The sequence below is a fragment of the Thunnus albacares genome, chromosome 22, assembly GCF_914725855.1.
Source record: "Thunnus albacares chromosome 22, fThuAlb1.1, whole genome shotgun sequence".
In the NCBI taxonomy this organism is placed as follows: domain Eukaryota; kingdom Metazoa; phylum Chordata; class Actinopteri; order Scombriformes; family Scombridae; genus Thunnus; species Thunnus albacares.
Window position 1 is genome coordinate 19,836,678 of NC_058127.1, and position 26,762 is coordinate 19,863,439.

Here is a 26,762-nt window from a genome sequence, read left to right on the forward strand (position 1 = left end):
TGGAAACCTTTGTGGAATATATGGTGTACTGCTGGAGGAATGACCGAGACATGATGGAAATAACTTATTGGAGTTAAGTGGACGCGTCTCGCCATTAATGGCGTCATCCCTCAACTTTCTCCATCTCAGGTAAGCGTGGCGCAGAAAAAAACTTCTTCAAACGCTCAAAATTCTATTAAAATAACTTAACTAGTTATTTTTTAAGGTTTTATGTGGATACAAAAAAACTTTTTTAATTGACGCTGGTCCTAATTGACGGTAAGGTTTTTTTTTTATCTCAAGCTAATAGCCTACCAACAGGTTCTGGCGGCTGAGTATGGGGGGGTTTAGTCGCAATTTAGCCCTCAAGTTGTGTTCAGTGCCATTCGTGGCTTATTGTCATAACTTGAACTTTCATGCCAAGAATGTAAAAATGAGCTCGAGTAATAGACTAGCATCGTTTTGAACCTGTCATTATAGGCTTGATAGTTATTTGAGAGACATTATAGGGCACGTAACTCAGTGATGTTACACAGTGATTTTCTTTAGGCTGCTCATAAATTGCCCAATTAATTACTTCTCTTTTAAATTAATCATTTAATTATTGTTGTTTAAATGCTACGCACAGCAGTAAAAGATAAGTTGTGACATTTAAATAGTCAATAGTCTAATTAGTGTCCTCTGACGGAGGTGAATATTAGTGAATATTAGTAATTGGCCCAGTGTCCTCTGACGTGTGAGGGCCTGATGTAAAACAACTTATAACAAACGTTATTTCTTGCACACATTAGTGTTATTAGGATTGTGAGGTTATGTTCATTTTCATATAGTGACTTACTGCCTTTAACACATACGCACTATATTGTACTTAATATGCTTCTCCACCTGGTGGCGCCAAAGCCGCATGGTATGTGTCATTATGGTCATTATGTTATGAAATCGTTATTTATGTGGCATAAACGGATTATTTTGTTACTTTAGACGCAGACGCCTTATTTTTCTGTAGCAGAAAACTCAGCAGAAACTCAGACAAACTGTTTGCCCTCTCGTTGTAAAAAAAAAAAAAAAATAGTAAAGTAGTGGAAATGTCGTGTGTTGACAATGGAGAAGCCTAAAGGAAAATGGGATAAATGATGGTAAATATTTTGGTCCTGGTGTTTTGGACGTTCTTGCATAAAAACTGCTCATGATCCGCTTTTCTTGGGAGAAGTTGCAGAGAGATATAAACTAATTTATGGTTGTCAGAGAGATGTATATTATCAGTGGTGCCTCTGTGGGAAACAAATGACACCAAACCTAAAAACGGAATACTCCTTTTAACCAACATTTATACCAAGTGAGACTGAAAGAATACAGCGTGTAGCCTGAGTTCGTTTACTGAGCGCAAATGTTTATTTTAATTTACAAAATTGGAAACAGAACCCTTCCGGAAGTAGTACGTCACATCCGCACATCGCAGCAAAGCATGATGGGAAGTGAACGACTACTAACTAACCCAATACATCCATGAACTAACCATATTAAATGTTCTTTGTTGTTTATTGTATTCTTATACGACCTACACACACGTTTTAATATCAGTTTATAATGACGCTGTACTGAAAACTGTATCGCTGCTTATTTCGTGACACCGGCAGTGTGACTCGTGTGTGGCTGAATTAGTCTTCTCTGCCCGCCGTGTACAACTCATACTTACCTGGCAGGGGAGATACCATGATCAATAAGGTGGTTCACCCAGGGCGAGGCTCAGCCATTGCACTCTAGGTTGTACTGACCCTTGCGAATTCCCCAAATGTGGGAATCTCGACTGCATAATTTCTGGTAGTGGGGGACTGCGTTCGCGCTCTCCCCTGATAATTTGTTGAATGAAAAAACATAAGAATAGAATTATGAGCTTGCTCATGTTTCTCATATCGAACCGTTCAATATGTGGAGAAGGCAGAATGTGAGGCAATCGTATTGAAAATGGTTCACTATAGAAGTATTTGATGGTCAAATGGAGACATCTGCTGAGCAAGCGTTGATGCTGCAATTATATTGCATATATGTATGAACGGATTAAATCTGATAACAGAGAGGATCACATGCTTTATGATCTGTCCCTCTTGTGTACGGCTTTTAGAGAGGTTGTTGTACGCTACATACTGATTACGGTACACTGCCCGTTGCTTATGCTAACGTTGAGTAGGATGAAGTGACATTTACACTTCCAGCGACGACAGAGCAGTTGTTAGCTGGTTGACTCCAAGGCCGAATATTCATCACGAATCCAGATTTCGTCCATTTGTAGCCCTCTAATGCTTTCAAAGATTTCTCCAGAGTAGGACAGAGTTGATCAGGTAATAGTAAATGTTTGGAAACTGTCCGTTCCGGCTGTTTCAATACTCGTGAAAAGCACCCCGGGGGCATTATACGGTTCAGTAATGTTTAATCTACCAAGTTTTGTAATATAGAGTTCAGTGTCCTCGGAATTAAAGTGTGCAATGAACTCGGACAGCTTGAAATCGATGCTGGCGCCATTCATTTTTGCCAACATGGCCGGGTAAACAAAACAAATCATGTGACGCCCAGAGCTCTATTTGATTGGTAGTCTACAGTCGACTCTCGGCCAATCAGAAGGCTGAAGTGTCTATGGTCAGCCACTTGACGCCCGGAGCTCTGTGATTGGGAATCTACAGTCAAAAAGTCTACAGTTACTGTAGACTTTGCACTTTATAGACACGAAATCTCCACATTAAATGTTTTTTGTTGTTTGTAATATTGTTATACGACCCGTACACAAGTGTAATATCGTTTAATAATGACGCTGTACTGAAAACTGTATCGCTGCTTATTTCGTGACACCGGCAGTGTGACTCGTGTGTGGCTGAATGAGTCTTCCCTGCCCGCCGTGTACAATTTATACTTACCTGGCAGGGGAGATACCATGATCAATAAGGTGGTTCACCCAGGGCGAGGCTCAGCCATTGCACTCTAGGTTGTACTGACCCTTGCGAATTCCCCAAATGTGGGAATCTCGACTGCATAATTTCTGGTAGTGGGGGACTGCGTTCGCGCTCTCCCCTCATAATTTGTTTAAAGAAAATAAATGGAAATAGTTGTAGTCTTTTTCAAAAGTAATCTAGTCCGAATATAGCATTGATATGCATTTGGTGTTGGACAGTTTTAGAGACAGGAAAAATAAAGTTCTTTGCACTGTAATTATGTGTAAAATAAGTGCAATATTTGCAAGTTCGCAGAATTATTGTATACTTTCTTTGCATAAGATTGTGTTCTATAACTATATTCATACCAGAATAAGTAATGCATGGTAATATTCTCATACATAGACATGTTTAAACCATATACAAATTCACCGCAGGTCAAGTCAGTGATACTTGGTTTACAGTCACGTCTGCAGTGGTTTTCAAAATTAAAGGATAGGAAAGCAAACTCATGTTCTAATCACATGTCTTGTGAATTTCAATTACTGGACAAATTTGGCTCATCAGACCTTTTTTAATAAAAAGTGTTCAGATCAGTCAATCTGGGATTGAAAATGTACTGTTCACAACTTGTAGGTATATGCAATCTTTGAGTGGCTGCAAATAGACACTTTTTCATTCAGATGGGGTCATAAGCCAATAAGTTTGGAAATCACTGGCTTTATACTATACCTATGTTCATCTCAGAGTACTGCAACTTGGTATCAGCCAAAATGTCCCCTGGTTTTTCCACACTCAGTATATTTTTATTGTAATTATGGTACATGTTCTTTGTCCCAGTTTTTAAGTCTCATGTGTTGTTCCACCCTTTGGTCTCTTGGGGGAGACATTAACCACTCACAGTCAAGCCTGCCACAGTTGAGGCTCCATGTGCTCAGTCACAAGGCTGGTTTTACCTACATGTATTTTTACAAATTCCACTGTAATCATTTTTATATTTTTCTCAAGGGACCTAACAATAACCCCTAACAATAGCGACTGTTTCCGCAGAAAAGCTGCATAACTTTGGCGGCACTCAGAAGTGTTTTTGAACTGTGTGTTCACTCACATTTTGTGTTGGCTGGCATTGAGGTCAATTTGTTCGCTCCTTAGCTGGGAACAGTCTTATATAATCCTTTCCTGTTCCTAATAGTAGACTCAACCCATCCCACCCCATGCAAATACAGGACACAACTCCAGCTGAATTCAAAATCTTTATTTATAAAAATGAAATAACATAAGAAATTGCTGTCACAGTTTGACACACAAAACTACCCTAGACAAATAAATGAAGGTTGTTCATTAATAACAAACAAATAATATTAATAATGAATGTGATAAGATACTATTATTTTTAGTGTCAATACAACCGAGGTGTACTATTTCCTGTGATTGATTCAGGAAAGTTAAGATAGTATGTAGGTCTGATTAGATGCGTTTGTAGGACAACTGCAGTGTATCCAATTTGTTCCTTTCTTTACAGCAGCTCCAGCAATTTGACTTTTTGTCATATTAATTAATTAGTGAACTAAACAGTCACTTATAAAGTCATACTTCAATGTCATGCTGTTGTCTAACATCTTTGTTCGTATGAAACAATATACATTTGACCTTGGAATGTATCTCAGATATCTTGATTAGAGAACATATGCTGTGTTTGTACTCAGTCCTCTGCTCAATACTTAACATAAACATCATTATTGTAACTGGAAAGTTTCAAGATAGTCCATTAACAGTTCCAGTAACAAGCAATGTGTCCAGTGGAATAATACCAACAAAAAAAATTGCTTAGTACATGGTGTTCATTTTTCTTTCTAAACAATCAATATTGTTGCTCTGACGGTGAGGCATGACAGTAAGTCATTAGTCATTATTTATAACAGTCTAACTTGTCTTCCAGGATGTTCATCTGGTTTTTGTTCATTTACAACTTCCTTCCTTTTCTGGTGTTCATTTTGCTGATTCTTATATCCATTACCTCTTTCAGTCATCCACACCCCACCATGTTCTCCTAGTCACTTCCCTCTATACACTTCATCTAATGATACTCCTCTCCCCTCTCTTTCCTCTCTCTCCCATTTCCTCCCACCTTCATCTCACACCCAGACCTTTCCCTTCGCACCATCAGCTCCATCTCGGCCACCACAGCAGCCAGTGCCAAGGCCACGGTGCTGGGTGGCAGGCAGGTTTTTATACACAGCCCGGCTGTACGGGATGAAGCACAGGCCTAGTTGAAGGTGTCGGGCCAGGCGGCAGTAGGCAGCCAGCGCCAGGACCAGCAAAGGGGTGACCAAGAGGAAGCCCACCACCAGCAGAGCCACGCAGCCTCCATCAGACAGCAGGTCTGAGCAGTAGGGGGTCGTCCCGTGGGGGCGGACCTGGGGAGACGAGGAGAGAGACGGCAGTTGGGATGATTCAGAAGCAAGCCTTAGAGGTGAGTTTGTTCCTCAACCAAAGTGCCACCTAATTGAACATTTTTTAAACCTTTTATTTAATATGAGTAGCCTTACTAAGAGATGCTTCTCAGCAAAGCCCTGCTCCCTCCCTTCCCATACAGTTACACACATTCACACCTGGAAGCTGCCCAGTACACCCACAGTCTGAGTAGCTCAGCTGGAGCACTTTGGCCCCAGTGGAGCAGTTCCCACCCAGATTTATTCTGCTGATCTGGTCATCAAACCAGCTGCCTCACAGTAACAAACTTTACAAAACCAAAACAGAGCAACTGGGCAGGCCTGCAGCTGGTAGTTTTCTTGTTCAAGGACACTTCAGCAAGAGAGATGCTAAGGTAACAGTGACCATGTAGTGAGAGATCTCTCTTCAATTAGGAAGCTGTAATGCAGGATAGAGACAGCGTTGAGGTTCTATATATCTACTGCATTTGCATCGTATATTGTTTCCCCTGGCAGACATTATAACATAAGACAGTTATTACAGAGATTGGTTGATTTTGTCTAATTCAGTACTTAAAGATGTGTTATGCATATATTATAGCTGAAAAGATTAATTGATCAGAAAATTAATTGTCATTTAAGCAATAAAATTTCTTGAGCAAACTTCTCACATTTCAATATTTGCTGGTTTTCTTATTCCTCTTTAAATACCTGTTAGCTTCAGTGTTGTTGGTACAAAACAGAGTATGAAAAATCTGCATGGTGATGATGGACATTTTCCTCCATTTTCTGATATTTTATAGACCTAACAATTAACAGATTAATCAAGAAAAGAACCAGCAGATTAATTGATAATGAAAATATTCATTCGTTGTAGCCGTGGTGTATAGAATGTCAACTATTTAAACACTTGGGTGAAGTGCAGGGAAGAACAGATAAGGACAGAAAATGACGTGTTCTTTATGGTATGTGTGTATGAAGCGAGGACAGACACCAGTTGGTAGTCTGAGAATTATTGCTCACTCAAGCATGCACTGAATCTCTTGCCCACTCAAGACTAAATTAACAAAAATAAAAAGAATCAAACTTCAAGGAACTTGGCAGGCACTACTATGAACCATCATTACATCACTTTGTCAAGTAGATAGAAAGATGTTGATCAGTATATACTGTATGTCAAAGCATGCGCACTAGTTGCTGAGAAATAATGTAAGGGAGTAGGAGAGGAGGTTAAAAGGTCAGGATTTGAGTGTGGTGGAGGAATGAAGAGACAGCAGGTCTCAATCATCCTTATCGGGCCCATGAAAGATGAAGTGAACATTTGAGTGCAGGAAGAAAGCGCAGAGAGTAAAAAGGTTTGCAGGAACAAGGGAGGTTAGGGGGAGAGTATGTAGAAGAAGACATACTGACAAGGTTCTTGCCAAGCTGGAAAGTCAAGCGTTGGTGTGTCTCTGAAAGTCATTGATCACTAAGATGAATCTCCAATAACGTCAAAGTTAAGGTTTGTTCATTGAATATCGTGTTGATTTCTGATATAGGAGTTTACATGAAATGTCAGCTGGAGAGGGAAAGCAAAACATTTAGGAGGGAGGTAGTCAGGGAAGTAAGTGAGAGAGATGGTTTTAACTACATGGTAGTAAAAAAAAAAAAAACACTTAAGGGTATAGGAGGGTGCACGGGAATGTCAAGGGAAGGAGTTGTAACAGATAAGACTTACACAAGTATGCCCATGTTTGTTTTTACATTGGGAAGCCCGCTGTATGGCTCCAGATCTGAGACAGGTTTTGATGAGAAACCCCTTCAAGGCTGGAGTTTTTTCTCATGTGAAACATCGTGTTTGCTGTATTTCTGGATGACTATTGATTAAAGAATGCCCTCAAAGATACTTAGTGTATATAAGTGTATCATGTATAATGTTATACGAGGAACCCTAAACTGTCCTTCCTTTCTTTCTCCACTATTTTTCTCACCCCTTTTTTTTCCCCTTTTGATTTCTCCCTTTCTCTCCATCCTCCCAGGTCCTGGTTAATCCCCCACTAAGCTGCTGTCACATGAGGTCTAATTGTGAGAGAATTCTGGTCTCTCCAGTCATTAAAAAGAGCGTTGACCATTGGTATGTATTAAAAGTCTCTGAACCATGATGACTTATTGGGGTAGTCCAGGTTAATGCTTTCTGACTGATAGGTCAAGTAGGTTGTTTGGTTTGAGTTGCTTTTTATATTTTCAGATGTTCTCATCACAGTCTGCGCATTTTTATATGTTGTTTTTTTCGAAGTGTCCCTTAATCCCCAACTCGCTACCAAGCAGTCTTTAAAGTTTTCTGCTCTGACATCTGGCTTCTTAGACTCCTGACCATTCGCCCCCCTCCAGTCCCCACACCTCCTCAACATCTGAGAGAAACTCAGACTTGTGTGATTTATAAAACCTCTCATCACTGATGGAGCCAAACCCCACCTTAAGCCCCAGGGAGAACTATTTCAAATTTTTGGATCAAAGTTATGAGATTAAGACTTTCAGGTCTTTCAAAGAGGATGAATGAAGTCATCTCACTGTTCCTCTCATCTTTTGTTGAGAAGTAGCAAATATTTGTGTAAATATTCATTCTTAATAACATGTAAACACATTTTCCTTCTCATACCAAAGAGCAGACTTAGACAAACCAAAAATGGAAATGTGAATAGCAGAGACAAGAAATACTTGCACTGGTTTCAAAAGTCTTTCAGATGTAGAGGTTCATTACCATCACAGCTAATCATTCAAATAAAGACTTTAAGTTTTCCAAGAAGTATATTAGGCTTTTTATGTCAGTGGGTGCAATCAGCATTGTTGGTTGTTGCAGTACAGCAACAAGCAGTATTTCTGTATGTGCACTAAAAAGTATACTTTTGTTTTGTACATTTACTCACAGGACAAATAGAAGAGGAAAAAAACAGATAACTAAAATAATAGCTGTGTAAATAATTGAATAGACAAATCTTTAAAAATGCCTTTTAGCAGGCTCCTCTTCAGCGTGACTCCTCATTGGCAAGTTGTAGATGAGTATGACGCAGGGCCTTACAGAAAAAATAAATGGACGCAGTTTAAACTCTCACTTATCTTACTTACTGTAGAGTGGCAGAGGAAGCCAAACAGCACCATGACAATGGCTGGTGTCAGGATGGTCCCGAAGACAAGCCCAGCGAGGCAGGCGTTGATCGCAGCGATCACAAGGTTCTGAGCCGTCACCAGCACTGAGCAGGCCCAGCAGTCCAGGGACCCCCGCAGCTCCAGAGGAGCTTCACTGCCCCCACCACCGCTCTCAGCTGCAGAGTAAGGAGGAGGTACGACCACACGTGAAGGTGTTTCTCTGCCCCCACCCACAGCGGTGGTGGAGGCCAGTGAGTTGGAGTGGAGGAGGTGTGGGTGGTGGTTATTGTGATGATGATGATGATGGTGATGAGGTGGCAGTTCTTCAGACAGGTCCAAGGCCTGGTGGTGGGCCCCCTTCTCTAGAGTACCGCTCATACTCATAATGAACTGTGAACAAAAATAAACAAAAGGGTGTAAAATGGAAATGTAATGTTTATTAGAACTGATGATAGAATTGCAGATGTTTTGACGTTGTCAGTCAGCCCTGATTACCATGTTTAGACAATAGATTTAGTGGAAAAAGCATCGTTAAAGAATGAATGAGTAATCTAGTGACATAGTTCCACATTTTTAACTTAATGAAATTCCAGTCTGGGTTCACTAAGAGGTGAGAGGTTTTATCTGTCAGGAAGCTAGCCTTATGTGATGCAGCCCGTGAGGTGATGATTATCAGATAGCTGATTGGCCAAAAGGAAAGGGGCCCATAATTACCATATGTTGTGTGCAGCTGAGAGATGAAGGCTAACTGGCATCAAAGTCTGTTTGTGTACATGTGCACATGTACAAAGATGGAGGTTCACTGTCAGGCTTCAATCGAAAAAAGATATTATCTCAAAACCGCTGTAACTTCATAGATTGAACTAATATCCTCAATGTGGAATGTGAGAATGAGTGGAATAACATAGAAACACTTGATGATACCGTCAACAGCATTACGTTTCATATGTAGTGATCATTAGCATGACACTGGAGGCTAAAATTACCTTTGTTCTTTAGTTCAAAATTGTGTTGATTTTTCATTCAACAAGAAGTCTGTCCAAGTTCATATACTAAAATTTGGAGGCCAAGACCTGCAGGGGGTCTCCTAAAAATATAGCAGTATTTAGTTGTGTGTGTAGTTTGTATTTAGGTTGCATTCATTCTGTGTTATGACAAATCTTTCGTGTTATGCAGCTGCATCTTGCACAGGACATCCTCACTTCTCAAAGGTCAGAGGACAGGGATGCTCTGACCGGACAAACGACATCTCTGAGTAACAGGGCCAGGTCAGCTGCCCAAAATATCCCAGTAATGGAAATATCCCAGTAATGATGTCATAGCTAACCAGTCAGGCTCATATTTTAGCAAGACAAGACAGGGGCAGACAGACTATAGTTTATTAACTTTCTTGATTTGAAGATATTGACGCTGAAATGGTAGCAGATCTGTCATGATAGTGTAATTATTTAAGATGCAGTATCATTATTGCTTATATCACAATGTAGTACTTAAATGTAGCATTACTTCAGTGTACAGTCAACACCAGAACACTCTAGTGCTTGATAATCAGTTGTTGATGATTCTTGATGGACCTTCTTTATGGTAATGTGACCGGTCACATTATGGTTGAGCAAAAGCTGCCGTTGCTTGAACAGTTATGGCAATTTATTTTGTTAATGTTTGGACCAATGAAAGTTAAGAAAGGAGCCAAGGAAACAGCAGCTTTATTCAGTCAATCCAACAGCCAGTCTTCCAGCCCAATGACACCTCACAGTCTGAGTCCAGCTAGCATGAGGCCAGACAGAGCCAAGGGCATACCTGCACCACCACTCACTGGACATCAGAGCTGACAGTGGAAGGCATAAATTACGATGCCGTCCTGGGTGCTTTAGGGTTGTTTATTTTCCATGTCTGTCTGCCATTGTTTTTTTCCAAGTGTTGTATTAAGGTGGAAGGTCATGCAGGAAGGACTGGCAGGAAAGTGTATATGTGCACACGCGTGAATGTGTGTGTGTGAGGGGACTCATTGTGCCCCCTTACTGAAAATACATTTAGCTGCTCCACCCATTTTAATCACTATTCTTGTTCTCGTTTGAATAGAATTTCTTTTGAATAATACGTCATGTCATTGTTTGACCCAGATTAAGGAATTCTAAATTAATGAATATCATGCAATGAAGTTAATGTAGCTACCACATGGTTGCATGGTGTATTTACCCAATACGTCATCTTGGTTGAGTTTAAACTTTTCTGTCATTTGTGTATATCATCATGTGTTACTCGACACATGCTCAGCTGGTTCTTACAGTGTTATCATGCTTGGATGCTGCAGGGAGATTTTCTATTGTTCTATTATTCTATGATTCTATTGTCTGGAACAAAGCATCTGCAATAATTAATTGCATGTTTCTGAGACCTCGTAGACACTTGCTGCTATAAGTTGAACATTGAAGAGGAACTTTTAGCCCCTCTTCACTGTAATCAGTTGTATGAAGACCTGTCAAAGGTGGAATAATAATAATAATAATAATAATAATAATAATAATAATGATAATAATAAAAACGTGTCTGGGCGATGTTGCTGCACTTGTACTCACATTGTGCTGTGGGGCCCGGTGGACCTCTTGCTGTTCCTCCTCCAGATTGTTGCTGCTTTTCTCACGTCTTCTAAAGACCACTTCTGTCCAGTCAGCCCCACACGTACACGTTCTCCTTGCACACTTTAACAAAGTCCTCTTAGTTTTCTCTTAATCACTTCTACTCACAAGTTCTCTATCTGTTTCTTAGTTGAAAGAACTTTCATGTGATTTTTGAGGTTCCCTCCTAAAGCCTTATCTATTTAGTGGTGGTATGTTGGTATGTTGGCTTCCTGCAGCTCTGCTCTCCTGCTGCTGCTTCTTCTCTCCACTATCCAGAGTTGTCAGTGGAGCTGATTAAGTCCCAGAGTCTCTGTTTTCTTTTCCACACGCAGCATCCAATTCATATGCTGTGGTGATGAAGCAGTAGCACAGAGATGCTCTCTCATCAGCTGCTGAGAACAAACTTGACTCACAGGCACTGAGGTCTTTGTTTTAAGAAGTATGTCAGAATTTTCTGTCTGCCTGCCCTCCTCTTTTTACCCCCCATCTGATTGAGTCCACCGTGGTGTCTGTCCTTCCCTCCCTCCTCCCGCGCTCCCTGCATCCATCCCACTCTCTCTCGCTCTCTCTCTCTCCACCCACAAAGCTTATCAGCCCCCCTGCTTTTCTCCAACAACTCCTCTCAGCACATGCATTCCACCTCTCATATCCAGGACATGCTACACCCCTCTTTACCCTGTTGCGATGGGGGCTGGGTGTTGCATGTCGGGGGTCAGAGTGAGGGGGATTGCCTGATAAGTTGAGGTTCAGGAGAGCAGAAAACGAGGGGGAAGGGCAGCAGAGACAGACTTGGTGTGTGTTAAGAGTAGTAGAGAGGAGGAACCATGGTGCTAAACACATAATTAAGCTTGTCTATCTTACATTTCTGTTGACCAAGTGGAACCAAATCTACCACAGCAATCTTCAAAAAAGTGAATTATAGTTGTTCAGTTCAGCTTTGTAAGAGGATTCAAGGGCCAAAATCAAAAGGAGTCAAGTCTTTAGTAACTTGTGCATTTGTCTCATCAGACTTTTCATTCTCTTCTCATCTGTGAATGATGCTTTTTTTTTTTTTTTTTTTAAACAATGCAGTGCTACTTATTTTTCTATTGGCTGCATTTCTCTGAGGTTTGTAGGTTATGTGATATGAGATTGTTGCTAAGTATTAGAGTATTATGCACAAAGTATTCATGTGCTATCTTGGTATAACTGGCATAAAACAAGACCAGCATTGAGGCTTCCTGGGAGCTACTATCTCATGCTAATGGTGTTTGGTATGTAAGTGGTACATACATCACAGACTCTGGCATTTCTCTACATGTGTTTGTTTTTAAGGGCAAGAAGAAGAAGTGTGATGGGCGAGAGTGATTCTTTTCACCCCTACAGACGTTTAACGTATTCCAGCATTTGGTGGAAACTTTGAATCAATCAGTTTTGAAAGAACAGTGCCCTCTTCTGTTATGTGCTGTATATTAATCTGAAGAGGACCCATAATTACTGAAGTATCTGTTGTATTCATCATTGTCATGAAGGCTTATGAAATAATTGTTTTATAGAGAAGTGCATTGCATTCACAAAAGAAAAAAAAATGTAAGGCCTTATCTCATAATTATGACTTACCATCTCATAATTACAAGATCTTTTCTTGTAATTTTGAGATCTTTTCTCATAATTATTAGATGGTAAGTAATAATTGAGATATGGAAATGATAATTATGAGATAAAGCCTCTGATTTTTGCATTGGTGAATGCGTTTCCGTAGTTTTAGTCTGTAAAGTAGATGAAAAAATTAATTTAAGGAGTTTGAAAATTAATTTAAGGAGTTTGTCTGACTTGCTCCTCTTGCCCTTTTCCTGCTGCCACACACTCTGCATGCATTTGTTTTGAGGACCCAGAAGTTCAAAATTAAGAGCATATTCTAAGTGCTAGAGAATAATCTTCATGCAGTATAAAGCAATTCAGCAGAAGAGCTGCTATGGTCTTATATGTAGTGCCTGTACTAAGTATTCTAAATTAATTAATGTGAGAAAACACATACTGTTGCACCTTTTTAAATAATGCAATTATTAATTTCTGCAGGGAAATCAGGTTTTCATTAGCACCTGTGAAGCTCAAAGGGGTTTACTTAAGTACATCTAAAGTAGAGGAAACAGTGTTTTTGGCCTGTTTCCTCCTCTTGAAGGACATTGTCTCTAAGTGTGACGTCACCTTGCTGCCCTCAAAACATCCTGTTTTTACGACTTGACAAAGCTAAACCTCGAGCTTTGAAGCATACCAGACATCTATGTAGTTCTAGTAAGAAATCTGTGCTGTTGGGCTGAGATTAGTCGGTCAAGATTAAGTTTACATCCTGCTGAAATAGAAGTTGTACTGGTTTTCACACTTGATGAGTTTGATAATATTTGGTTTGGAAGCAGTCTTTGCAGGCTGAGGAAAGATGTGTGGAGAGGCTGATTTGTGCCAGCTAAGGTCAGACCTCGGGTTGAGAAAGATGAGCAGCAGAGGGCTTTAAAGCAGTTACATGATGTGAAGATAAGAGATGATGTGCAGTCAAGCGAGAGACATCAGTCAGAAGTGTTTACAGTGTAAGATGAAATAAAGTATATGTGCATTATCAGGAGATGTGGTTAAGATTTAAAAAAAAAAAAAAAAAAAAACTTGGATTCTCTGGAATACAGGATTAGAGAAGGAGGATGAAGTAAGAAGAACAAAGAGATCGAGGAAGGCAGTAATCAGTTAAATGATAAGAAAACATCAGAGCATAAGTTTAGTAATTACTCTTGTCTGATCCTGATTTTCTACCCTTTTTCCTCTGCTTTGAGCTTGCAATGTTTTATTTACTTCAGCCTGTCTTTGGTCCCCATGTCGTTCTTTTTTTTTATAGGACTGTATGTGAGACTACAGAGAACAGATATACCTCTAAAATAACAGTATTTTAATATCTATATTTGGCAGTTGATTGGTTAATTTTTATTATTTTGTTGTTGGATTTACATCAGTGCAGTCTGTTGCTGTTATGTCACTGGTGACAGAAAAGTTCACACAGGCTGTTCTGGGGGAAACTTGTCATCACAGATGAAATAGTTACTACATAATCTTTCTCTTCATCCTCAACGAGAGCACCATAAACAAACTTCAAAGTTTTGTCCATCATGATTACACCATGTGGTGGTGATTGGACAGCTGAAGTATTTTGTCTTTGCGAAGGGAAGAGCCTTCACCCCCTCATCACCTGACTGCAGCAGGGTGGACAGATGGACGGACGGAGGTGGTTTTCCTGTGTGGGCTGAAGCAGGATTTCCTTCAGTCTGTCCAGTAATGCTCTGTCCCTCCAATGGCCCCATGGCCTCTTATTTAACCCGAGGACCCAGCGACGTGCTCACACTCCGTCACTCTGCCTGGGAACACTGAAGGTGGTTTTTTTAGTGTTTTTTTTTTTTTTACAGTCAGGCTCTGGAGCTAGTTTAAATAACTGCTGTTAAGGCAAACTTTAGAAAATACTCAACAAAAAAAAATTCCCAAATGCAAGATTAGTCTAATCTGTCATTTTAAAAATGTATTATACAAATTAATTCTAGTCTTGAAATACAGGAATATGATCTTTCTTTTTTTAAGTTTAAAAAGATTTACAATATTGTAAGGAAAAACATCATTGCTTCAAATGCTATGTAGAAAATAGTTCATAAAAACTGTATTTGTGCTAGCTGTATTTACATTTTATTTAAGTAAATAACCTTAGGAGAAAAGCTCTGATTTTTTAGCTTTTTGGTTTCAGACCACTTAGACAACTTGTTTCTTTTTATGAGACATAAAATGTGCACTAAATAAAAATACTGACAAGCTAAGCTTATATCTAGAGCTACCAAAAATGTTTATCTAAAATAAGCATTGAATGAATTAGCTTTTTAGCTTTTCATTTCAACATTATCAAGACATTTGACAAACTTGGCTTTAGAAGAAAATACAAGCTGCAGTCTACATCAGACTGTTACAAGCAAAATCAGACTAACAGATGCTATATGAAAATGGGAAGAAGTAGATGGCTGTCTACCTTATTCTAATGATTTTTAAATGAATGTTTATCCTGTCAATACAGATTATTTAGTTAGTCATAGGGTAAATAGCCCAACAGTATGATTCAACAACATGAGACAAAAGACATCCCCCATACAAGTCAAGTGAAGTATATGAGAATAAGAAGGAGGCTGTGTTTTGTGTCAGGCAGCGTAGTTTACACACTATGACAGAATAATGGTTAGTCACATTTTAAGCATTAATACTCTACTTTTTCTGTACAGAGTTCATAAAAGTTGTTTGAGTCTCTATTGAATTATCAGCAAGGAAACTGAAGTCTGGGCAGTCTTGTTACTGCTCCCTGCTATTTCCTGCTCTGCTATCTGTTAAGTTTTGCCGCTTGTACAATCTCCTTCCTTAGTTTACCCTGGATGCTGATGTCTAAATGGAAACTTTTCTATCGACTCCAGCCTTATTTTCTCACACGCATATCTAACAATAGCAAGCTCAAGGTGAGGACGTGAATGACAAAGCGGTGCCAAACATTGGTCACAGCTGAGGGATATGACTTGTTATTGTGAGAGTGGGGTGTAAATGGATTTAAGTCGGGCTGTGACACATTTGAGAGCAATGCGTTGGTTGTAATGGTGATGGTATAATTAAGATGAATGACAGCTGGGTGATGTTTAGAAGGATCTTGAACCAGCAGACCCAGCTTCAATCCACTGCTCATAGACATCTAGCTATAGCGGCTGCTGTTGTATAACTGACCCTTATGTTTACTTTACCAAAGGTGGGAGGGGAGGTGTAATGAAAAATAATTACTCCCGTGGGAGTTAATGGAGCAAACACAGAAGTGAGTATGTAAAAGTTGAAGTTTAAAATGCTGTTTGTAGCTTTTTAAAGTTCTTAACATTTTGTGAGGATGGGAGTTGGAAACATTTCAGAGAAGCTCTAATTTATGTGCTGCGTTCAGAGTACTGAAGGCTTGTGTGTCATGCAGAGTTCTGCTATGTGTTTGTGAAAATAAAGTGAGGGTAAGACACCACTATAAAGTAGAACTGCCTTATATGATGATGCTATGCCCTTGATTTACATTGTTAACACAGAGGAGTTGAGTCTAGTCTGGTAACTTTGTTGTGTGAGTGTGTGTTATGATCTAACAACAGTCAAGTTATACAAGGACCTACTTTGTTTTATTCTCTTTATACTTTTCTGAGATTAGTTTGTTCATATTATGTGGAAAGTATCTTTTGATTTACCAACGTGTTAGCGGCAGATTGTGGTGAACAGCATATGAGAAGTACTAGAAATATTTCAGAGAGATTGTACTCATTTCTGGGTTTATCAAAAAGCGTTTATTATTAATAGTCATAGTAATGTCACACAAATTCACAAGTGTTTAAGACATGTCTGGCTCAGTTTGGTGTGTGTGTCTGCAAGTATGTCTGTGTGAATTCTCTAAACAGTGCAGTTATAAATAAATGACCACAAAGAGAAGGAAAAGGGTAAGGTAATATTGCAACAGGAAAAATAGAATTCTCATTTTAAGAAGACAAACAGAAAAAAAGTTGTTCAAAGAGAACATTTAGCACCATCTATCCCGTTATCATATTCAACAGATAATATCATAAAATCTCGTCTAAAACCCCCTACATAATAAAAAAAAAAATTACCATTTCTCAAAACACTTTGGAAAAAAGTTGTTTTTTTCCTTAATGAGCATACAAACACAGCATTCCATTAGTCATCTTCTCTACGTGAGCAGTGTGCCTATCGTCTACAGGAAAGGTGGCGTTATATTCAAGATAAAGATATCATTTAATATATATCAGGAGAACAAGGCAGGAGTCATGAGAGGCAAGCACCAGAGAAACAGCAGCCTCCACTCCCGCGGACACACAACCCCCACATTTCAGTTCTTACAGAGCAATCGGTCACCATAAAAAATAAGAAAACAAAAAAATTCATACTTGTACAACCCTAAAAAGGGAGAACATTGATATCCAATAAATAGAGGAAATGTTTTAAATTAAATGTACAATGCCAAAAAAAAAAAAAAAATCCAGGAAATACTAAGTCTGCATATTGGAACAAAACAATCAAAGAGGTACAACACACAAACACCAGATGACGATGATTTTTTTTCTTTTTTCAGAGATAGAAGTCATGAACAAAAAGACCTGATGATGTGTGACAACTGAATATTAATCTCCAGAAGAAATAAAAGTATAATTCATAAAAACACAAGATTTACAACACATACAAGATTCTGAAAGACAAAATGAAGTCCCCCCCAAAACAACCAAAGTCATTATAACCCGTATGTTTTGAAGCATTCCAAACAATTGTATTTTTTAAAATTCTTAATGCTTTAGAAAAATGTTCATATCTCTATTATTAGTATTTTTCATTTTCTCTTTTCTAAATACAAGTGACAAGGCCAATGTGGTATATATCTAGGCTGATCTAGTTTAGAAAAAACAAAACAATTATTTTAAAAAAGACAGCACCCCACAAAAATTGCAAACAGCATGTACAAATTTCAGTATTCAAGACAACAACAGAAAATTTTTTTCTCTCTGGTACTGACAGAACGCCATTGAAACCATCAACTACCCTCCACAGTTTGTTCAATGGCAGCACCAACTGCCCCCTGGTTCTCAACTGTTGCCAGGGTGTCTGGTTGAAAGCACCATTTGAAAGTAAACTGGTATTTTATTGGCGGCTTGGTATTTCTTTTTGTAAACAGTAATGATGAGTAAACGTATTCAACTGGCTGTTCGGCAAGTATTAGCAGTAGTAGTAGTAGCAAAAATGATCTTAAATAATGAAAGGGAAAGTTGAAAACCAAAGTGAAACTGTGTCTTTTGTCCTGGCTTGCAGGAGTTTTGGTTATGGCTGAGGAGACGCAGGAGGGGAGTTCTGTCACCGGGAGGAGGAGGCCTGGTAAGACAAGACACAACAAAGACAATTAATTTACAAATAGATTCATGTATGAGTGAATACTTTAGTTGTGATAGTTATTTTTGTTCCAGATCAGAAAGGAACCTCTAAGGAAGATACTGAAAGCAGGTCAGTGTTTGCTCACCTGGTTGAAGGAGTCGTATGCGTTCATGAGCTCCTCTATGGAGTATTGCTCCAGCACCACTACGTTGGTCAGGTTGGGGGTACGCAGACGTGCGCAGTCCTCACAGTGAACCACATATGTCTTCCTGCTATTGTTCTCACTTGTCACAAACAACAAATTGAACACCTCCACCTGTAACAGAGGAGAGAGTATATTAATAAACATATAATCTGTAGTTGCAGAAAAGAGTAATAACAGATAAGGAAAGGGTTTTGACTACAGTTATTCATCAAATTTGCCAAAGAAATACTTCTTTGGAAAACTCATTGCCTTTCCTCTTTTACAGGATGGCAGCTTGGACTCCATTAGTGACCCAGATTCACAGCTAAAAAGGTATGCAGTTATGTTCCAAGTGCTCTAATTTCTGCCAAACTATGGTTAAACACATTCTTGTCACCAGCTTGATGGGCCATTTACTGCAGAAAACCTTGTATCCTATGCTGGACAGAGTTTTGTGGTTAGAGAGACTGAAAGCAACTTACGTCACACTCATTGCAGTAGTAGGCAGGCTCGTCTTTGACCCGACTCTGATAGGAAATCTTCTTGCCTGCAGCAACCAGTTGGTCTCGTAGGATCTGGATGTGCTTCATGGACTGCAGCAGGCAGTGTCTGGCAGGAAGGTAAAGAGAACAACCTTAATATACAGTGCTATCAAATATTCCAGCTCTGCAGTGAATTCTACTTTCATGAGGGTTCTATTGTTTGTGGTGCTTTTGTTATACAGAGAGATGTTTTTTATATTTTGTCCACCTATCAATGAGGGTAGGTCAAATATTAGAAACATTTCTCAGTATAACACAATTTTAACAGAAACTGAACATTATATCCTCCATGAAGGATTTATTGTAGGACTGCTAACTGAGTGTAATTTGCTTGTACTCACTTGATCAACTTGTAGGTTTCTGGGTCGGTGATCTTGACAGTGCGGGCCACATTCCAGGACACATGAATCATCGGGACTATGGACTTAACCTTCTTCACTTCGTTCCACTCAAATCTCTCCAGGGCCAGCTGGTACTGGTAAGCTGCAGATCCACATAAAGCAGTGTTGGAGAATGAAACATTTGCTGTCTTGAATTATATATATTTTTACTGTTACTGAGCTCTGATGTTTTATTGTTGTTGAAATAATCTGTAGATGGTATATTCCTTACCACTGAGAGGTCCAACGTTCCAGGCAATGTTGTTGCACCAGCCTACGGCCTGAACCCAGTGAACAGTTCCAGCGTTGATCCACACCAAGTCTCCCGGCCGCTGGATGAAGCGGTACACAGGGATGTTGGCCTTGTAGAGGTCCTCCAACACTGGCCACCAGGACCCTGTCAGGTAGTCCACCCCATGTCTTAGCAGATAAGAGGAAAACATGTTAGATATTGATGTAAAGCTCATTACACTGTTGCAACCTGTATAAATTATCCAAGATATGACTGATGTCAGCTTGTACTCTCAGATTTTACTCACTTTTCACAGAAGTCACTGATGGCATGCCAGTAGTTCTCATGGACAGAGAACCACTCACAGTCTCCAGGGCCAATGTTGATGTTTACCGAGCAAAAGTTGTTGTTCTCCTGGTGACCTGTTGAATAAGGACAGAAAATCCTCTGTCATTTTTAATGGTATTTAACATTATGTTGTGTAACTAAATGTGTATTCCTTCCATTACAGACAGGAAGGAATGTCTGTGTCCTTTACCTGGCGTTCGGCTCCCTGGAACCTTCATGTAGAGCTGGACAGTGTTCATGCCTAGGATGGTGTGCCCGACATGGCTCAGCATGTTTCCACTGGATGCTACACGCATAAAAGCCGGCAGCTTCTGCAACTCTTGTAGCTGGGGCTTCCACCTTAGCAGAGAGACAGCAGGTGAGAACTCTTATCAACTTTCATCTTCTGTGATGTGTGAGAACAAGTTTCACACTAGCAGTGCTTTGATAGTGTTGATGACCACTAGAGGGCAATGCAGTGCAGCTTGCTTATTGATGCGTTGAAGTTGCTCACCTCTTAGGATCTGAGAGATCAATGTTGGTTCCAAATTTAATGATCTTTCCCACTGGTTTCTGCTCACCACTGAGGAAGAGGAAAATGTGTTAGCATTACTACAAGTGACAAAATGTTTTAGTGAACCTTTAGTTCTTTTTAACACTGTCCTTACCTGCTACTTTCTTTAGAGTTGTCCTTGCTGGGTGTATCAGAACTATTGGATGGCTTCTTCTCCTTCTCGTCATCTTCATCGTCCTCCTCATCACTGCCTTTCTCCTCCTGAAGATACGGATGACAGACACAATGTGTTAATCAGCTAGATTGCAACACAGAATGTCCTGACCCCACAACCTGACACATTACCGTGTCCATTAAAACCGAACCATTAAACTGAAATATATACTTGTGTGTGTGTATATAGGATACATGACTTGGGTTGAGAACTAGTAGAGAGTGTCACTGTTAGTGGCATCAGTAGTAGTAGTGTGTATTATCCTTTACCTGCAGACTCTCCTGGAAGCTGGATGCCTGGTACTGGGCGTACTTGGCAATGGTAGTGTGGGAGCGGCTGCTCTCACAGGGCCATGTCTGACCCGTCCCACTGGGGTCCCAGTTCTCATCAGCAGGCTGCTGCACCTGAGTCCTCACCTCCACCGCCTGCTCTGCATTGGCTTCCACCAGTGACTTTGTAGAAAACAGCCCCAGGTCTGAAAGTGAGAGGGAACATTAAGCACATGCTTTTGAGACAGTTAATTTATTTAATGTGTATATGTACAAATATACAAGTATATAGAATGGACCAATACCACCACTTATGCCTTATCTAATTGCTGATACTAGAGAGCTACAGTATTTCCTTTAGCCAGAAGTATCAGGAGAGCTTACCATGAGTTTTTCATGAAAATTTAATGTGTTAACCGCTAGTGTAAACTTACTGAGTCGTAGAGATCCAGCCAGGCCTCTGATGACAGTAACAGGATTCTTGGGGTCTGTACAGAACTGCAGCAGCACAGGGGAGAAGGCATCCCTCTTGCTCTCCAACTACAGAAAAGAAAAATTACGTCAGTGCACAGTAACAAAACCTTTCATTGTCATGTACAGTAAAATCACCACAAGAGGGCAGCACATGCAAGTTCAAGCATATTGTATGGAAATATCAACTGCTTATTTTGTACACTATATATTAAGCCAGTCTGTTGCTTTTAAGAATGTATTCTCTGCTTTTTGATTAAAGATTTGCCACAAGTGGCTACCCACCTTTCCTTTGTTGGTAGATAAATTATTTTACTTTTGGGAACCCTGTGCAATCATGTGTAAAATTTCCATACCATAATTTGTATTATGTGAAAGACCAAACACTGAAAGAAAGCTAGCAGATGCATGAAATGTAGTACAAATAGTGACTTACATAGATGCTGGGTGTAGGAGGATTGAGTTTCTCTCTAGGAATAGGTTCCTCTGTGTTCATGATGGGCTTGACAGAGAACTCTGGGAGCAAGTAAGACTCTCTGAACTTCCCTTTCACTCTGGCACCCCTAGAACAAAAGAAAGATGTTGAGAGATGCAAAACGTGTGACATTATACAAGTTTCTATTATACTATTTTGCACTTGAGCTTCCTGATGTACAATAACTTTAGCATTTTACTTAAACTTCATCCTGTTCACAGAAATATCTGAAAGGTAATTTAGACTGTGTAGTAAAAAATGTGCCAATTAGAAATCTCTTGAGTGATGAAACCATGAGACCCTGACCTACGCAAAAATATAAACCCTTGTGAAATTTCCCATTGAATGCATTTGTAGAAGTCTTCCTCAACAGCGCACTTACTTGCAGGACCTGATGATTTCACTGGCAGTGTTCTTGATGCTGATTTCTTCCAATGGGATCCTCTTTTCCTCCACCTCCGAGGCAATGAATGTCTCCCTGTCCCCGCTCTCGACTTTGATCAGACGGATCTTCAGCTCCTTGGGTGGCCCATCTGACAGCGCCTTCAGTTTTAAGAAGTCTGTGGAACCTAGCGAGGAACCAGATTCAGTGCCTTTTTTGTGCTCAGATGATCTTTCTTCAGAATTTCTTGAGGTCCATTCCGCATGCTCCCCTTCACTGGTGGAGCTGGCACCAGATGCATCTGTACGTTTCTTTTTATCAGAGTCGTAATGACTCCGATTCTTCTCAGACCCCTCCTTGCGCTGAAGGTTGAGGTCTCCGAGAATTCTACGATCCTTCTTCTCCTTATGGCTCTTGCCATCCTTGTGACGCTTGTGGCTGGAGCTAGAACGAGCGGAAGAAGATGACGATGATGAAGAAGAGGAAAAGGCCATTTCCTCTCTCTTTTCTCTATGCTTCTTCTTTTCTTTTCTATCTTCATGCTTCCTGCTGCTACTGTGGCTGTGACCGTGCTTCCTCTTCTTTTCTTTCTCCCTCTCTCTATTCCGGTTTCGGTCTTTCTCTCTGTGTTCCTTTACTTTCTCAGATTTGTGTCTGTCCTCTACTTTGCCATGGCCATCGGGACTATCCAGGGAGTTCTTGCTAGGAAGTGACTGTCGACTAAGCGTGACCTCGCAGCTCTTGCCCAACTCTGCCAGAGAAGACTCAGAGATGGTTGTCAACCGCTGCTCCTCCTTGATGACCTTAATAGGCTTTATGGTAGGAATACCCTCCCTTTTGGTCCTTTCCTCTGTTGTTATTCCATCATCTCTCCAGACATCAGCATCCTCTATTTTTAGTTTCTTATCTTCCAGCTGAGGAGGGGAGGACTTTTGAGAAGGAGCAGCTGGACTGAATGGTGGATTGGTTGAATCTGACGTGGGAGAGCTGCCTTGCTGCTGGCGGTAGATATCAGGGCCCAGTGACAGTGAAGAGGAATATTTGACCCCAACCAAAGCTGATGGAGGGGGTCTCCCAAAAGGCCCACCACGGTAAGCATACTTCTGGCTCCCTAGGACTGTTGCTAGAGACTTGAACATGCTGTTAACACCTGTTTGGTGCAGGTGGGGTCTTTGGGGTGGTGGAGAACAAGACGGGGTCTCGGAATCCTCTTCATCATCATCCTCGTCAGCCTCACTTTTAGTCTGCTCGGGGAGGCCATAAAGTTTAGCCAGGTCACTATGGCGGTAGTTGGTGTTCCCTGCTCCCATCCCCATGTCCATTGACTGTTTAGGGTTCAGGGGAACATTTGCAGAAGGTTTAAAGCAGTCCTCATCCTCCTCATTGAGAGAAGATGTCCGGCTGCAAGGGGATGCCAGAGAGCCTTGGCGGCTGAGCACAGGAGGGCTAGCATGGGGGTTGGACCCAAAGTCTTCCTGGTTTGGCTGATGCTTCAGTGCTGGGATGAGGTCTGGGGCACACAGGTAGCTCTTAATAGGTTGGACACTAGGAGAAAAGTTGTCAAGAAGACCTGTGGACCCAGTCTTTTCATTGTTATACATCTCTTCCTCTTTTTGGATAGATTCATCCAGCATAGCCATAATGTTAGCCAGACCATCAGGGAGTAGTGTGGACAACTCGGAGGGCTCCTCCTCAAACTGAGCACTGTCAGAGTCAGTGCCACAGCTGCTGGCATTTTCCAACCCACTTACTGTCACCCTCTTCTGGAGGATTCCCCCTGTGGAGCTGGAGTTGGTAGATAGAGGTGGTGGCGGCAGGTTTTCTCTGGGAAAAGCCTGATACAGTTTGGGGGGCTCTCTAAGTGCCATGGTGGGGAGAGAGTGTTGGCTGCTGTCTCTCTCCCTGGCTGAGTCTTTGGATTGGTTGGGTGCGGCTTGCATTGCCGGGGGCTTGTTGGGGTATACCGGCTGGCTCATCCCTGAGGTATTGTGTGTTGATGAGGGACTGAATGTCGTTCCGCCATTGTTGCTCCACATCTCTCTCTGCCTCTGCTTTTCTCTGGCATACTCAGTCTGAGGTGTGAGAGGAGGCGGCCGCAGTCTTTCTAGAGGAGTAGTGGTGTTGGGCGTCTGGCCTGGGGGACAGGGGAGAACCCCGCCACGGCTTAGCCAGGGGAATGGGGGTGAAGCCTGGGAGCTGGGGGGCGGTGGACCAGAAGGAGGTGCAGTAACAGAAGAGAGGCGTGGAGGTGGGGGTGTTGGGGAAGTGTTGCCAGAGAGCAGTTTCTCCAGATTCTCAATAGCAGTCTGCTCTTTGCCTTTTGTACTGCACAGTTCCTCCTCCCTCTTCCTCTCCATCCTCCTCTTCTCTTCCTCTTTCCTCTCCAACTCTTTTTGTTTTCTCTTTTCTTTCTCCTGCCTCTCCAGCTCTCTCTTCTTTCTCTCCTGTTCCTGCCTCTCTGCTTCCCTCCTCTTCTCTTCCTCCTCTTGCCTCTCCCACTCTCTCTTCTTCCTTTCCCGCTCCTTTTTCTCCCATTCTCTCCTTTTCCTCTCCTCCTCCTGTCTCTCCCATTCTCTTCTTTTCCTCTCCTCCTCCTGTCTCTCCCATTCTCTTCTTTTCCTCTCCTCCTCATGTCTCTCCCACTCTCTCCTTTTCCTCTCCTCCTCCTGTCTCTCCCATTCTCTTCTTTTCCTCTCCTCCTCCAGCTTCTCCGCTTCTCTCCTCTTCCTCTCTTCTTCTTGCCTCTTCTTTCTCTCCTGCTCCTGCCTCTCCCATTCGCTCCTCCTCCTCTCCTCCTCCTGTCTCTCCAATTCTCTCTTTTTTCTCTCCTCCTCCTCCTTCTTCTTCTTTTCCAGCTCTTTCCTCTTCCTCTCCTCCTCCTGCTTTTGTCTCATTTCCCATTCTTTCTTCCGCCTCTCCTCTTCTCTCATTCTTCTCTCTTCTTCCTCTCTGTCCCTCTTCCTTCTTTCCTCAGCTTGCATGTGTCCCTCTAGCTCAGCATCAAGCTTGTCTAGAGCCTCTTCAATGGACTGGGGGACAGAGGTTGGGGCTGGTGGACGAATCTGTTGCTGAGAGTAAGCCCGGGTCGAGCCAGAGTCTGGCTGATGACCCAGTCTGGAGGAGAGGGCTGGATTGGATGGCTGAGAGGCAGAGTTGACGGTGGAGCGAGAAGCTGGATAGTATGCAGGAGGAGACCTTGGAAGAGGATTTGAAACTCTGCTTGTAATTACACTGTCTCCTGCCCTCTGGTGCCCTGAGGAGAAGAAAGATGACGATGATGATGATGAGGTGGAGGAGGAGAATGCAGGAGTTTGCCCCAGTTCAGCCTGAGAACAGTATGATGTCTTCCCCTTCGTGGGCTGGGACTTGGTGGGTCCATGTTGTTGTGGTCTGGGCAGTCCCTGTTGGTGAGGCTGATTGGGAGCTTGGCCTCTCTGACAGCCAGGCTGCAGCAGGGCATCCAGCTGAGAGGTGGGTCTAGTGACGGTGCTGGTGGAGCTTTCGAGCGCTGGCTCTCTTCCTCTCTGCCAACTGTTATTACTGCTGCCATTGTTCACACAGCAACCAGCAGGGGGTGATGTGGTTACCGTGGAGACACCAGCCACAGTTACACCACCAGATCTGCTGCTGTTGCTATAGCCGCCGATGGAGCAGGAGGACTGGGACATGGGAAGATTGGGGGTGATGACAGGGGTACGGGTGGAGTTGGTTGGGGGCAGAGTAGGGCTGATGTGAGGGTGATGCTGGGAGGGAACTGGAACCTGACTATCCACGACCTGATTGTGGCTCTGCTGGCGCTGAGGTAGCAGTCCTGGAGGCCTGTAGATGCCCGAATCCTGAAGAGACACATATAGAGCAAATTTCAATGAATGAATGTTATAATGATCACTGTCTCAACAACTGCAGCTGGGTTAACAGTCAAAATGTAAGCCTGTTTATTTTGGAATAAAAACACCTGCTGCCTTATAAGAGGGATTATATCAGCCATAAAACTAATAATTGCACATAAATTAAATAATATAAACATGGTACAAATGAGCTATTGCATGAATGACTTGTACTCACCAGGGAGTGACTGCTGGGCCTGCTCTGGTATCTCCAGGCCTCATGGGGCCCACTTTGCTGAGGTACTGTGGTGTTGCTGGCAGGAGGAGGTGGAGGAGGAGGAGGAGGGGGACCCTGGTGCCCCAGCCCTGGATGAGGCTGGAAGTGGCTGTAAGGCACACGGCTGCTGCTGCTGCTCTTGTTGTTGCTGGATGCAGGAGGGTTTGCTGGTGACGACTGGGCATGTAGGTGTTGATCTCTGTCTCCCCTGGTTGGGGTAGATGCCGTGTGAGAGGTAGCTCGGCTGCCACCTTGGCCCCCGATGAGAGGGCCTCTCTGGTTGTGAAGACCACGAGGCTCCATGGCCTGGCAGGGTGGAGCTAGCCCCAGTTTGGAGCTGGGGCTGGGGTAGGAGGAGTGAGGGGACTGCTGGTTTACAGCCTGAGGTTGGAACGTGTCTTTCTGTAGCTGATTAGCACATCCATGGTTGTAGCTACCAGGAGAGGAATTCGGTGGAGGAGAGAGGGTCGAAGGAGTGGAAGAGACAGGAGAGGACTTTTGGGTGTAGCTGCCCATTCCTTGTTTATGGGTTTCCTGATAAACAATAGAGAAAGAGCAATAATGCAACAGAGGATGATAAGAGTAATATAAAACTAACAAAGGATTTGCTACTTAACAAAACAGGAAAAAGGAAATCAATTTGGGGC

The 26,762-nt window shown here is 41.8% G+C and overlaps 2 protein-coding genes, 3 long non-coding RNA genes and 2 other non-coding genes across 13 annotated transcripts in view; 5 read left to right on the forward strand and 2 right to left on the reverse strand.

Annotated features, from left to right (window-relative positions):
* The first annotated feature begins 1,667 nt into the window (after positions 1-1,667).
* Positions 1,668-1,832, forward strand: LOC122974566. Its single transcript, XR_006400418.1, has one exon. It is a non-coding gene; the product is annotated as a U1 spliceosomal RNA (small nuclear RNA).
* A 1,048-nt stretch (positions 1,833-2,880) lies between these two features.
* On the forward strand, positions 2,881-3,045 carry LOC122974555. The gene has a single exon (XR_006400407.1). It is a non-coding gene; the product is annotated as a U1 spliceosomal RNA (small nuclear RNA).
* Positions 3,046-5,038: 1,993 nt separating this feature from the next.
* On the reverse strand, positions 5,039-11,595 carry tmem88b (transmembrane protein 88 b). Its single transcript, XM_044340641.1, has 3 exons — positions 11,041-11,595; positions 8,441-8,851; positions 5,039-5,320 (listed from the first exon to the last, which is right to left on the reverse strand). The coding sequence occupies exons 2-3, from the start codon at positions 8,843-8,845 to the stop codon at positions 5,039-5,041; spliced, it is 687 nt and encodes a 228-aa protein (XP_044196576.1). The 5' UTR covers positions 8,846-8,851; positions 11,041-11,595.
* On the forward strand, positions 5,290-8,533 carry LOC122973248. Its single transcript, XR_006399966.1, has 3 exons — positions 5,290-5,376; positions 7,354-7,448; positions 8,446-8,533. It is a non-coding gene; the product is annotated as an uncharacterized LOC122973248 (long non-coding RNA).
* On the forward strand, positions 8,560-19,961 carry LOC122973247. Of its 2 annotated transcripts, none has more exons than XR_006399965.1 (8): positions 8,560-8,655; positions 17,962-18,024; positions 18,099-18,150; positions 18,492-18,538; positions 18,759-18,825; positions 19,104-19,225; positions 19,344-19,531; positions 19,871-19,961. It is a non-coding gene; the product is annotated as an uncharacterized LOC122973247 (long non-coding RNA). The 2 variants fall into 2 exon arrangements; XR_006399964.1 differs by having other exon boundaries at positions 18,114-18,150.
* The window catches only part of kdm6ba (lysine (K)-specific demethylase 6B, a), a 103,278-nt gene continuing 92,926 nt past the window's right edge, over positions 16,411-26,762 (reverse strand). For all 6 annotated transcript variants that reach the window (XM_044340619.1, XM_044340620.1, XM_044340624.1 and 3 more), the window contains 14 exons: positions 26,077-26,649; positions 22,012-25,847; positions 21,591-21,717; positions 21,118-21,223; positions 20,684-20,889; positions 20,355-20,461; positions 20,201-20,269; positions 19,898-20,046; positions 19,667-19,781; positions 19,360-19,547; positions 19,089-19,230; positions 18,688-18,814; positions 18,167-18,337; positions 16,411-18,021 (listed from right to left, as the gene is read on the reverse strand). In XM_044340619.1, coding sequence (XP_044196554.1) covers positions 18,004-18,021; positions 18,167-18,337; positions 18,688-18,814; positions 19,089-19,230; positions 19,360-19,547; positions 19,667-19,781; positions 19,898-20,046; positions 20,201-20,269; positions 20,355-20,461; positions 20,684-20,889; positions 21,118-21,223; positions 21,591-21,717; positions 22,012-25,847; positions 26,077-26,649 — 5,934 coding nt within the window. In that variant the 3' untranslated portion in view covers positions 16,411-18,003. The remainder of the gene's footprint in view (positions 18,022-18,166; positions 18,338-18,687; positions 18,815-19,088; positions 19,231-19,359; positions 19,548-19,666; positions 19,782-19,897; positions 20,047-20,200; positions 20,270-20,354; positions 20,462-20,683; positions 20,890-21,117; positions 21,224-21,590; positions 21,718-22,011; positions 25,848-26,076; positions 26,650-26,762) is intronic.
* LOC122973250 lies at positions 19,956-20,582 on the forward strand. Its single transcript, XR_006399967.1, has 2 exons — positions 19,956-20,065; positions 20,371-20,582. It is a non-coding gene; the product is annotated as an uncharacterized LOC122973250 (long non-coding RNA).